The sequence below is a fragment of the Schistocerca cancellata genome, chromosome 5 (genome assembly GCF_023864275.1).
Source record: "Schistocerca cancellata isolate TAMUIC-IGC-003103 chromosome 5, iqSchCanc2.1, whole genome shotgun sequence".
In the NCBI taxonomy this organism is placed as follows: Eukaryota; Metazoa; Arthropoda; class Insecta; order Orthoptera; family Acrididae; genus Schistocerca; species Schistocerca cancellata.
Genome location: NC_064630.1, coordinates 522,641,196 through 522,654,811, shown reverse-complemented (window position 1 = coordinate 522,654,811; position 13,616 = coordinate 522,641,196). Strand labels below are relative to the sequence as shown.

The following is a 13,616-nucleotide window of genomic DNA, read 5'->3' as shown; positions in this document are numbered from 1 at the left end:
AAAAATGTAATTTTTGGTTTCTTAGGTAATAAATATTGTGTGTTGATCACATCAGCATCCAGTGACGCCTATGGTCTGAAGATAATACAGCGGCTAGGCGGTGCCGTTGGGCCTTCATTGGTTCGGGCGGAGTTTAGTTTTTCCAGCAAATAAATATTAGTCTAAAATATTAATAAAAAGGAATTTTTGAAATGAAACTGATTTCCTTACTCAGCCTATAATCGAATCCTGTTTGGTTTATCCCACAGAAAATTTCGTTTTACGCTGCAGTGAGGAATTACTCCCGGGTTTGCAACCGCTGATCTAATGATTCGGCCATCTAAACGGAAAAGACCATTGGGCACCTTTCCTATTCGGAACATAGTGTTCCGTGTAAATTTTAACTACATAAAATATATAACCGAGATAAGTAGGCATGAGGTGTCGCTGTTTGTGTTCTTGATTATGAAGATAGCCAAGGGAGGAAGCGAAATGATCGCCGGCGGGTAGCCTACTGAACCCTCATACCTCCCAGAAGGCTTTCGACTCCAACATACCCAACCGACGGACGAGTTTATGGTGATAAACAGTTACACACTCACTCCCTGCGACAATGTGGGGCGGTCAGGCACATAGTCCTATGATGTACAAATTCATTTAGCTCCACCTGTTCCCCTCATCGGACAAATACAAACTTTGAGAATTCTTTCGAACATACGGATTCAGAGCACCCATGACGCGTTCTTCCATCATCTCACAAGTAAGTATGTATTAGCAGGTTTGGCTGTGGGATACTTACTCTGGGTAAAACTATTATCTAGGCTGAACTCTGTAAACATTGCTCTGGCACGCGACAATGGCTAATCTTGATGTGACTCTATAGCAACACTCGTTAACACTAATGTTATCGTTAAGTTCCCTATATCATTTGTAGCTTCGAACTTCCTGTTAATTACAATTGTAGTGCAATGTAATTTTCTTGATCATTACACTGAGGTGACCAAAGTCATATGATACCTCTTAACATCGTGCCGGACCTCCTATTTGCCGGCGAAGTGGAACAACTCGACGTGGTATGGAATCAACAAGTCGTTCGAAGTCACCTGCAGAAAAACTGAGCCATCGATAACTGCGAAAGTCTTGCCGATGCAGGATTTTGTGCACCAACTGACCTCTCGTTTAGGTTCCATAAATGTTCAGTGGGATTCATGTCGGACGGTGGAGGTAGCCGGATTATTCGCTTAAACTGAATTGTCCAGAATAATTTTCAAACCAACCGCGAACAATTGTGGCCTGGGGACATGGCGAAATGTTAACTATAAAAATTTAGGAACATGAAGACCCTGAATGGCTGCAAATGATATCCAAGAAGCCGAACAAAAGCGTTTTTGTCTATGGCGGGTTCAGTTGGACCACAGAACAAAGACCATTCAATGTAAACACAGCCCACACAATCATGGAGGCAACACAGTTTGCACAGTGCCGTGTTGACTACTTGGGTCCATGGCTTCATGAGGTCTGCGCCACACTCGAACCCTACCATCAGCTCTGAAATCGAGTCTCATCTGATCAGGTCAGGGTTTTCTAGACGGCTAGAGTCCAACCGATGTGGTCGCGAGTACAGGAGAGGCGCTGCAGGCTAAGTCGGGCTGTTAGCAAAGGCACTCGCTTCGATCGACTGCTGCCAAAAGCACGGTAATGACAAATTTCGCCGTACTGCTCTAACGGATAAAGTCGTCGTATGTCCGACATTGATTTTTACACTTATTTCAACCAGAGTTGCTTGTCACTTAGCTCTGACAACACCACGCAAACGCCGCTGCACACGGTCGTTAAGTGAAGGCCATTGACCTCTGCGTTGTCCTTGGTGGTGAGAGATAATGCCTTAAATTTGATATTCTCGGCCCACTCCTGAAACAGTAGATCCCGGAATACTCAATTCCCTAACGATTTCCGAAATGAAATATCCCATGAAATCTAGCTCCAGCATCCAGCTAACTCCCATTACCTGCTACCATTCCACACATCACACAATTGTTTCTTCAAGACGACCGATTGATGTATCTCGTATCACGCCAAAGTGTTCCTAGCCTTAGTTGCATTATTGATTTCTCTGTTGGTGACAGAATCAGATATTAACACACAACTGGTTTTAACGCTCGCAGCTGAAGCAGCCCCTGACGTTCAACTCCAAAATACAAGCGGCCACGTTACCAGCGTCTCAGCAGCAGACAACGGCTGGAACAACGGCCACTCTGGTCGGATGGGGAGCCACAGAGGTAAGTTAGCATACACTACACCGAAGTGCTTCAAATGTGTGACAGAGCACATAGCGGTATAACTTGGTTGTAATTTCTGAATGTGTACTGAAGGCTCGAGCAGCGAAGGGATAACGGTAGTTTAATCAAAATGCTTTCGTTCCAATTCTAAGGCACTTCAAGATTGTGAGACCTTCAAATTGGAAAGAGAAGACAGACAAGTACAATAAATTCAGTTAAATCAGAACTATTACCAGTAGTCCTGGAGGAGCTTTTCAGACTTTGAAATGCAGAACTGACGAGATTATATGTTTTAATACACTTATGCTCATAAATTGAGGATAATTGCTGAATGTAGTGCCACACAACGTGACAACACAACAAAACTGGCGCTAATAGCATAGGCACATAGGGAACACATACTACACAGATCTCTAAGTCCACGGTATTGGTGATAAGTTGAGAAAACCGTCCCGAAACGCATGTGCTACAAAACGCCACTGTTTCCTGTGCTACAAAACGCCACTGTTTCCCGACATCAATATGGGATATGATCACCATGCACACGTACACAGGCCGCAAAACGGGTTGACATACTCTGGATCAGGTGGTCGAGCAGCTGCTGGGGTATAGCCTCCTATTCTTGCACCAGTGCCTGTCGGAGCTCCTGAAGTGCTCTAGGGGTGTGAAGAAGTGCAGCGATACGTCGACCGAGAGCATCCCAGATGTATATGTGTTCGATGGAGTTTAGGTCTGGAGAACAGGCAGGCCACTCCACTCGCCTGATATCTGCTGTTTCGAGGTACTCCTGCACGATGGGAGCTCGGTGGGGCCGTGCGTTATCATCCATCAGGAGCAAGGTGGGACCCACTGCACCCCTGAAAAGGCGGACATACTGGTGCACAATGACGTCCCGATACACCTGACCTGTTACAGTTCCTTTGTCAGACATGTCGATGTGTAAGTGCACCAATGACAATCCCACCCCACGCCATCAAACTACGACCTCCACACAGGTCCCTTCCAAGGACATTAAGGAGTTGGTATCTGGTTCCTGGTTCACACCAGATGAGAATCCGGGGAGACTCACTGTTCAGACTATACCTGGACTCGTCCGTGAACATAACCTGGGATCACTGTTCCAATGACCATGTAATGTGCTGTTGGCACCAGGCTCTGACCAGGGATCAGTGGAATGCACCTTGCAGGTCTCCGGGCGAATAAACCATGTCTGTTCAGTCGTCTTAGACTATGTGCCTGGAGACAACTGTTCCGATGGCTGCAGAAAGATCCCGAGCATGGCTACCTGCAGTACTCCTTGGCCGTCTGCTGGCACTGATGGTGAGATATCGGTCTTCATGTGGTGTTGTACACTGTGGACGTACCGTACTGTAGCGCCCGGACACGTGTCCTGTCTGCTGGAATCGTTACCATAATCTGGAGATCACACTTTGTGGCACACGGATGGCCTGTGCTACGACCTGCTGTGTTTCTACCAGCCTCCAGTCGCCTAGTATTCTACCCCTCACAACGTCATCAATATGTGTTCTTTGAGCCATTTTCAACTCACAGTCACCATTAGCACGTCTCAGAACGTCTGCACACCTACTCGCTGCACCGAACTCTGACATGCACCAACACATCTCTGCGTGTGTGGACTGCTGCCATCGCCACCGTGCAACGACCGCTGGTCAAAATGCACCGCATTGATCATACCCCGATGTGATTTAAACCCGCAAACCGCCGACGAGAGCGTTGTTTCACCATGTATCAGCATTATCCTTAATTTATGATCATGAGTGTACAATATTATGTTGGTGCATAAGTTCCTGACGTTTTTGTTTTTCATGTTGGTATTCCGATTACTATGGGTTTACCTATCGGTTTTCATTTTTTATTTGTAGTGCACGGTTACTATTTGCGTTTACGCAATATCATTTTGTTATTTGGGGATAGTGAGTGGAGCAGTGGGTGCTAGAAAGTGGAGTGCCAACAGGAGAAATCATAACATTCCCGCCATATTCTTCTGCTTGAGTTCAGTTGAGGGCGACAGTTACGGGGGAGTCAGAAACATTTGCGCCGTGTATAGGTATAATTCCATTGGACAGAGCATTGCAAGAAAATGATTTCATCTTGTTAAGGAGGACCGTTTTGACACCAGTGATTCTCCACGTTCAGAGACTTCTGTCATCAATGGTATATTCTCCTTCACTATTTACAAGAGTCTACCAACGCTGGGGTAACTTTACTACTCCTCGATTGTAAAAATCACTTGGTTTTGAGGCGACGGACCCGTCGAACACATTTCCTCCGAAAAGGAAGTTCCTTCAAGGTTATTCGATAGAGAGCGGAAATGATTAACATCGGAGAGCGCAACGTCATATGAATAACATGGGTGCGCTTTGACGTCCAAGCCCGCCTCCTGCATAGTGTTTTCCGTTAGCCTAGAAGAATGCAACTGAACGTTATCGTGGAGTAGTACCACTTCACGCAGTCTTCCTGGTCGTTGTTCTCGGACTGTGTCTGCAAGAAGTCTCAGTCGTTGACAATAAATGTCAGCAGTGATGGTTAACCTGGGGGGGAAGCAATCTGTAGCACACCACACCGCCACTGTTCAACCAGACGCGTAAAACTATCTTTCGTGTATGCGCAAAGATCATTTGACGGGGAGTTACTGCTGTGTTTGGTGTCTAACATTGCTTTCTTTCCCTTACGGGAACATAAAGACGCCGTTTCTCGCCACTGGTAGCGATACAGTATAGGTTCCTTCCGTGTTGTTCACGCGCCAATTGATGACGAGCAAGTAGAGACGCACATGTAGCCACCCGCTGATTTTTGTGATTCTGGCCTACAGCACATGGCACCCATGCGTCCGATGTTTGCACCTTCCTCACTGCATGAAAATGTCGCACAGTGGTGGGATGATCACAGTTCAACACATTTGTCAATTCTTGAGTACACTGACGTGGTTGATTGTGGATTAATGCTTTTGAACGCTACGTATTAAACCCCTAAGGTCTTTCTGAATGTGAATAGTCACTAACGTCAAAAAGATACTTCTTAAAACGAGAAGTCCATTTTCTTGCCGTAATCTGACCAATGGCGTTATGCTCATACTAGGTGCGAATGTTCCTGGCTCCCTCTGAAGCTGTCACCTCTCTATTGAACTCAAACAGTAGAATGTGTCCGAAATGTTCCGATTGCTCCAATTGGAACTCCATTTTCTAGCGTCCGCAGCTCCACATAATAACTTCAGACAATAAAATGGCAATGTGAAAACTCAGGTAGCTACTGTGAACTGTAAATTAAAAAAAAAAAATTGACACTCTACAAATAAACCCATAGCAACCGGAATAGCAACATTGAAAACAAAAACATTGATAACTTAAGCATCAACCTAACAGTAATATCTAGCTACTTTCAAAGCGGCTTGACTGTAACGCGTCTACTGAAAAACCCAGTGTTTGACTATTTTCTTATTCAGTTTTTAATATCAGGGAAAATCGGTAATTATCATCTTCAGTACGCGTGGAAGTTCGTCTGACTCAGCTATATAGAACCTATTTTAGTTTCTTTTGTGATGAAGTACATGTAACATAGGAAACACAAAAAAATTGTCCCATATATTTTTCTAACTCAAACAGTACTAGCTATCCATATTTACCGCTGGAGTGGCAGTCTCAATACATCTTTAAAATATCTGCTCACTTTGAAAATCAAATTTCTTCACAAAATCAGACAGCTGTTAAAACAGCGTAGTCTAAAATATTCAAAAATAATTAAATCATTTACTTACCCATAATCGTAGCTTCGTCCAATTTCATTTAACATCAGTTTACAGATATTTAAGATTTAATTATTTGAAACAGGTATCCAAAAAGATTAATTACTGATTATTTTTACTTTGGTATGTTTCAGTAGCTTCTGAACTATCAGTAATTTCTTCAGCTGAGAGTACATACTAAAGTGTGTACAGTTTGTATGATCATTTTTGGATTAGCAAAGCTGAATTTTTGTATTTCACATTGATTTAATTTATTTATACCCTAATACTTCTTTAATGGTTTTATTCATTTAGATCAAGAGTATTATGAACAAAAATGAACAATTCATGCAATATTTCTCAATAAAATTTTCAATTAGAAAGTAATGGATTATGGGAACTCGTATCATAATTGTAACGTGTATTTACCTTCGCTTTACCGGAAAGTGAACAGTTTCCTCCTCTCCCTTATGACACAACGCAGGAACACAGCGTAACTCCACATCTGCCCCTGATAATTCTCTCAACTCGGTGAGGAAAGTGGTCCACAAGTCTCTTCATGTATACCACATGTAACTGAGACCACTCATGGATGATGGCATCCGGTAGAGCTAGCAGAGTGTAAGGATGTCTACAGCTACGTTTCACTAGCTGTTTCAAACAGCGGGTTTCAGTTCGGGCGCCTGAAAGGGCCAGTCGAGGTGCTGTAGCGTTCCTGAGTATTCACCAGCTCAAAAAAAGTAAGCCTGCAGACCTGCGAAGATTGCTGTTTGTCATCGTGGAAGACGACTCTCTCCACAGCGTACCCTTCATACTGATGTAGAAGAAAAGGCAATCTTCGCTGAATGAAATGTTGTCATAAACAGGCTGGTTCATGTTCACAGCAATCTATCTGAGTGTCCCAAGTCATGGTACAAAAAACACCAACAAAACACAGAACCACCTTTTGCATGAAATACGCCTTCCACACGCTGCGCTTTAAACGCCTCATTGGGACGTAGGTGCACTCGAAGCCTTTTATCTGTTGAAAAGAGGGAAAATAGTGACTGGTCGGACGTCACTATACGTCCTAACCTGATACCGTCCTCTTTCTGTGTTGTTTGTCTCACTGAATATGTGCAGCTTTCTGTGCCTCTAGAATGGCTGATCGTTTTCGAGGTACTCGACTCCAAATGACTACTGCATGTAGTTCCCTTCGCAGCGCTCTCTCGGTCAAAGGTTAAGTTGGACCTGCATTCACTGGCAGTAGCAATTCGTGTCGAGTTTGAAACCATTCCTCACTGGCAATATGTGACACTCGTCTCTTGTCCCTGTCACGTAAGATTTCCTCATGCCCATCTCTGTTACGTCATGTTACGTGGCTAAGAGTGGTACACTATTCCTTGTAGACCAACGAAATAGGGTTTGATACACCAACAAATTGTGAAACTTCGTAAACGGTATGATCATGGGCACTATATTTCTTCCTTCTATCCGACTGAATATTTGACATTATTTGTAACACATTACTGGCAACAACAGAAAGCTGAATTATCATAATGACATGAGCCAAGGGAGAAACCGACGTAATCAGTGATCGCTAGCTCGCTAACAGTGTCTTGAAGGACCATGACAAGAAATATCGCTATTTGAATGATGTTATGGGCTTTGCAATCCTGTGATTCTTTAATAGGTATCAAACTTCGTGGGAATAACTTAGAAAAAACGCAGGCAGGTTCCTATATTGACGAAGCTATACGCATTTAAGACTGCTGCAATAGCGCCCGATCAGTAGCATCAACATGTTAGTAAGCTCCAGCTTAATTCATCACTCACCGTTACAAAATAGCTGCAAAAGTGTTTAAAGATCAATGTTAGGACATGGAAACATGATAATATTAAATAAAAGCATCGTATCTATCAAGCATATATTACTATTCTATGTAGTACAAAGATAAGAATATGACAGCTTCTGACAGAAGGCGCACTAAAAAGAGAGTCTTTCCGGAAGCTGGCTCTGATTTCTCGATTGTCTCTCGGATCAAATCCAAACGGTTATCCAAATTTTATACAATACATGAAATGTATTTGCAGCTGCGAATATGGGCTACCATCAGCTGTATAATGGAGTGACGATAATGATATTTCGTGTCAGGACCGGTGATCGAATCTGCGTTTCCCGCTTATCGCGCACGGTCGCCTTGCCAGAAGCTTATCCGAGAATTCTTCACGGCCAGATCCAAATTTTCACATGTCGTTAACCATGTGTCTACTACCTGCACTCATACCTAAATTATGTATATTCCTGTACATTGGTGATATTTTAATCGAAAGTCGTTTGCCTGGTGTCGGCGGACAAAATACGATATTGCAGTGCCTGTGTGGTGCAGAAGTGCTATGCAGTCTTCCTTCAGACACAGATTTTCATTCCGGTCATTCCATTATATAGCCGATGGTTGTCCACATTCGCAACTGCGAATACCTTTTATGTGCAGAGGGGTCCAAAAAATATATCCACTGTTTAAAACTCCATAACTGGCAAACTAATTGACGGAGTTGTCTCACCTTTGGGAGTGTAATAGTTTGTAGCTCCGGCAATCGCCACACAAGCGTTGTATTGCGTTCTTTGTTTTGTCAGATGACAGTCGCCAGACAGTCAGTGTTTTGTTCTTAGTTGCGCCTAGTTACTCGAGTAAACATGGCTGGCGTAAGGCTTACATTCGATGAAAGGAAGTCAGTTTTGAAGTGGTTTTTCATCGCATTCGAGACAAATTTGAAGCCGAAGACTGTGTTAAAGATGTACACAAACAACGATCTGGACGACCTGTAACAGTAACAAGTCCAGCTAACTTTTGTCGCGTGTTACAACAATTCACTCGCTCATCACAGAAATCTCTGAGACAGTGTGCCCGTGAAACTGGAGTGAGTCGCTCAAGTGGTCGGCGAATTTTGAAGACAACAAAGGGGAAGTGCTACATCCCCCGATTGCTACACGCAATGAACGAGGACGACCCCGATCGTAGAATGGAGTACTGCGAGTGGTTTACTAACATGGTGTGCATCGATGAAGAGTTTGCAGAGATGATTGTGTGGTCTGATGAGGCACAGTTTAAACTCAGTGGTACAGTAAATCGCCACAATTGCATCTAATGGGCCGCCGAAAATCCGAACGTCCATGTAGACAAAGCCGTGAATTTGCCAGGAGTAAATGTGTGGTGTGGGTTGTCTTACCGGGGCTTGATTGGACCAATCTTCTTTTATGGCACAGTTACCGGTGAGGTGTACCTTCAGAAGCTTCAGACATCCATTTTACGTGCCATCCGAGATAGGTCGTAGAGGTGCTGTGGAGTATCCACCACGTTCCCCAGACCTAATTCCTCTGGACTGTTACCTGTGGGTAACACTTAAGGACGTCGTTTATCGACAAAAGCCACGCACATTGGATGAACTTCGAGAATCCATCGTACATTCATGTGCAAGTATCCAACTGAACACGTTGCAGCCAGTAGTTCGTGCTGCAGTTTGGCGGCATCGTTTGTGTGTGGATGTTCATGGTGACCATTTCGAACACCTACAGTGATATCTTTAAGTTGGACTTTAAGCTACACTTTCACCAAAAATGAGACAAATCCGTCAATTAGTTTGCAAGTTATGGACTTTTAAACATTGGATACATTTTTTGGACCGCTCTGTATTTCATAACGGCTGTAGTCGCCGCATTGCGTCGTACTTCTGAACAACACATAGTTGACAACATGTGGAAGTTTGGGTGTGGCAGTGAAGCGTGCTAGAACGGCCTAATGGTATACCTGCGCGGTAGCTCAGCGTGTTCGGTCAGAGAGTTAGTTGCCTTTGTAATAAAAAAAAAACTGCGTAAATGGATCAACAATGAACTTCAACGGGTGTCATAGGGACGTCCGTTCCGAGCAATTGCTAGGAATAATAAGGAACAAGATGAGGTAAACAAAATGTTAAGGCGACCGCCCGAGACAAGTAGGAAATCTAGGATCGAATCGCGGTCCGGCACTAATTTTCTTTGTCAGCTTTCAATTGCACAGTTGATGGTTGTCCGTATCCGCAACTACGAATACAGTTCATGTAATTCGTAACGGCGGTCGTTGACGTAGTGCCTGTTCCTTTGGACATTCTAGGCATTGCATTCTAGTATGGTTATATTTTATACAGGGCTATTTCAAATGATTGAAGCGATTTCATAAATTCCCTGTAGCTGCATTCATTGACATATGGTCACGACACAGTACAGATACGTAGAAAAACTCATAAAGTTTTGTTCGGCTGAAGCCGCACTTCAGGTTTCTGCCGTCAGAGCGCTCGAGAGCGCAGTGAGACAAAATGGTGACAGGAGCCGAGAAAGCGTATGTCGTGCTTGAAATGCACTCACATCAGTCAGTCATAACAGTGCAACGACACTTCAGGACGAAGTTCAACAAAGATCCACCAACTGCTAACTCCATTCGGCGATGGTATGCGCAGTTTAAAGCTTCTGGATGCCTCTGTAACGGGAAATCAACGGGTCGGCCTGCAGTGAGTGAAGAAACGGTTGAACGCGTGCGGGCAAGTTTCACGCGTAGCCCGCGGAAAATTGGCTCATGCCACAACTGGAGACCGACAGCGCCGACTTCATCTTTCAACAGGATGGTGCTCCACCGCACTTCCATCATGATGTTCGGCATTTCTTAAACAGGAGATTTGAAAACCGATGGATCGGTCGTGGTGGAGATCATGATCAGCAATTCATGTCATGGCCTCCACGCTCTCCCGACTTAACCCTATGCGATTTCTTTCTGTGGGGTTATGTGAAAGATTCAGTGTTTAAACCTCCTCTTCCAAGAAACGTGCCAGAACTGCGAGCTCGCATCAACGATGCTTTCGAACTCATTGATGGGGACATGCTGCGCCGAGTGTGGGAGGAACTTGATTATCGGCTTGATGTCTGCCGAAATACTAAAGGGGAACATATCGAACATTTGTGAAGGGCTAAAAAAACTTTTTGAGTTTTTGTATGTGTGTGCAAAGCATTGTGAAAATATCTCAAATAATAAAGTTATTGTAGAGCTGTGAAATCGCTTCAATCATTTGTAATAACCCTGTACATTCTGCAAATATTTATAGCATTCTCTTAGTGTCTATAAGACTGTATAAGACCTTTGTAGATACACATTGTTCTACTATAGCACGTCCACACACGGTAGCTGCCTTCTGCCAACCTGTGACGTCTATAAGCCGACCCAATTTACTGCACTGGTTCCATACAACCATGTGGCCCAAACCATATCACTCCACTGCCATGACTCACGTCGGCAGTTCACGGTTCCATAGTCACCTGGTACCGGTTCCAAACCATCCACAGGACTCCTAAGCAACCCGTGAACTCTCTTAAGCGTGTGACTGATATTTTGTCCAGGGAGCTTATTAACCACATGGTCTGAGTTGATATTTGAGAAATCAGCAGCACTGTAAATTTAAGTCACAAAGAGAAGAGCCCCAAACTCTGTTTGCGGAGTGAACGATGTAACTGTATGAGAAAAGCTGAAAACATGTGCGACACTGGGATTTTTATCCGGATCAATACTGACGTTGTGTGGAGAGCGGAGGAGGGGAGACTGGGAGGGGGCGAGGTGCGGCTGAAGCTGCAGTGCCAATTATGCTGTCCCAGAACGATCCCACTTAGAGCTTCAACAACGTTTCCCAAGTCGCACCTCTGTATCTTCAAACACTTTTGTGACAGATTCGTGTCACGGTCCGGTCCAAAGCACTAAATACAAATGTGTGAAGAAGAAGAGTCGCTAGGTAAACATATTCGATTCAGGTTGTAGTATACTGGTACTTCCAAACATCCAAAATTGATGAACGTAACAACTCAGTAGGTATAAGGTTCTGTATTACTGTAAAGAAAGAAAAAAGAAACTGGGCTGCAGTACGAATTGTGCTTTTAGAGGAAAGTGTCCACTGTGAAACAGTGCTCAGTGCCATAAAGTGTTTATTGTGATTTGTGTTTCAGACGTCGTCATCGTCTACCGTAGATAAACTGCGGAAGGTTGACATACCAGTATGGTCGGACGAGGAATGTAAAGCAGCGTACGAAAACTACGGAGTTTTGCGGGAGAACAACATTTGCGCAGGAACCACTGGCAAAGGCCAATGCAACGTGAGTAGTCAAAGTTTTTATTCCCATTCTTATCGCATTTCTGAATTGAATCTTTGTCATTTTTAGCATGTGAGGGAATTTAAGAAAACTGAGACCTATACGGTTCACAAACTGATGTTTATATTTTTCGTACTCAAGCAGCTACAATCGTATTTAATTAATGTCGGTATTGTCTCGTGTACCTTATTAATTGCAGCCGAATGTAATACAAAAAACAAGGGTGTAATGGAAATGTTTCACATTAAACCATTCGTATAATTGTTTTCGAGACAACTAGCATAACAGCTAAGACGGTGTACTGGCATTCCCAACGGCTAAGACGGTGTACTACGAGGGCTGCCAAGAGAGTAATGCACCGCATTTTTTTCTTCAACAGTTCTTAATTGAACATAATGTGAATTACACACACGAAAGAATGGTGTTTCATCTACACACCCTATTTTTGCACGTAATCTCCTTCCCGTTCTATGGCCTTCTTCCAAGGCGAAACAACGGCGTGTATGCCCTGTCGGTACCAATCCTTGTCCTGGTGGCGGAGCCTGTGCTTCACTGTGTGAATCACCTCCTCATCGTCCTCAAAACGTTTTACACGAATGGCATCCTTTAATGGCCCGAATAAGTGGAAGTCCGAGGAGGTTAGATCAGGTGTGTCAGGTGTGAAAGCCGTGGAAGGTCTCCCCGACCGCTGCAAATCGTGCAACTCCGCCGAACCGCCTTCTGATGACCTCACCCTCCGTGCCCAGAGACTAACTGTACTTCTGTCGACAGCAGATGCTCCATGCACTTTGCACAAGCGTTTGTGAATAATCCCCACAGTTTCTTTCTCTGCAGTGAGATATTCAATGACGGCACGTTCCTTGTAACGTACTTGACCTACAGACGCCGTTTTGAAACTATCCTGCAGCTACGCTCTCTGTCGGAAGCGACGACCCTTTCAGTCATCCTGGAATGAGTGATCTTTTATTCCCTCAGGTACGTAAGGTGACTGCTATGAAGGTTTCATCAGAATGAGTCATAGACTTACTCTTTACCAACGGTTGTTCCAATGTCTGTTCGACGTCTAATGTTCTCATAAATAATACAATAAATTCTGGTCTTCCAACATCGAACTCTTCTCTTTCCTTTGTTTATCTTATTCTTTTTTTATGGCAGGATTTTGGCTGTTTCCTTGGCATAAATTTGGTTATATATCCTATGCTTATCCCACAGATGATGAATCCCTCCTGATTCTACATTGTAAAGTTCGTAATTAGTTAAACATACAATAAACCGCCCAAATTAATAGCTATTGTTGATAACTATTTTCTGAGAATCCGATTACGCGCTTTGTTTGGTAACACTGCCTTATCAGGAAGACAATTTAATACCTAAGAGTTGTGTCTAGAGGAATTTAAAGGCTTTGATGTACTCCACGCCCACTGACACGGTACAGGATTGTGTTTCCTATGTTCGTCAAAAGCCAGAGACA

The 13,616-nt window shown here is 43.8% G+C and overlaps 1 protein-coding gene across 1 annotated transcript in view; it reads left to right on the top strand.

Annotated features, from left to right (window-relative positions):
* Positions 1–13,616, top strand: part of LOC126188648 (brachyurin-like) — a 110,961-nt gene that overhangs the window by 63,297 nt on the left and 34,048 nt on the right. The window contains exons 5-6 of the mRNA XM_049930250.1: positions 2,145–2,258; positions 12,002–12,148. Coding sequence (XP_049786207.1) covers positions 2,145–2,258; positions 12,002–12,148 — 261 coding nt within the window. The remainder of the gene's footprint in view (positions 1–2,144; positions 2,259–12,001; positions 12,149–13,616) is intronic.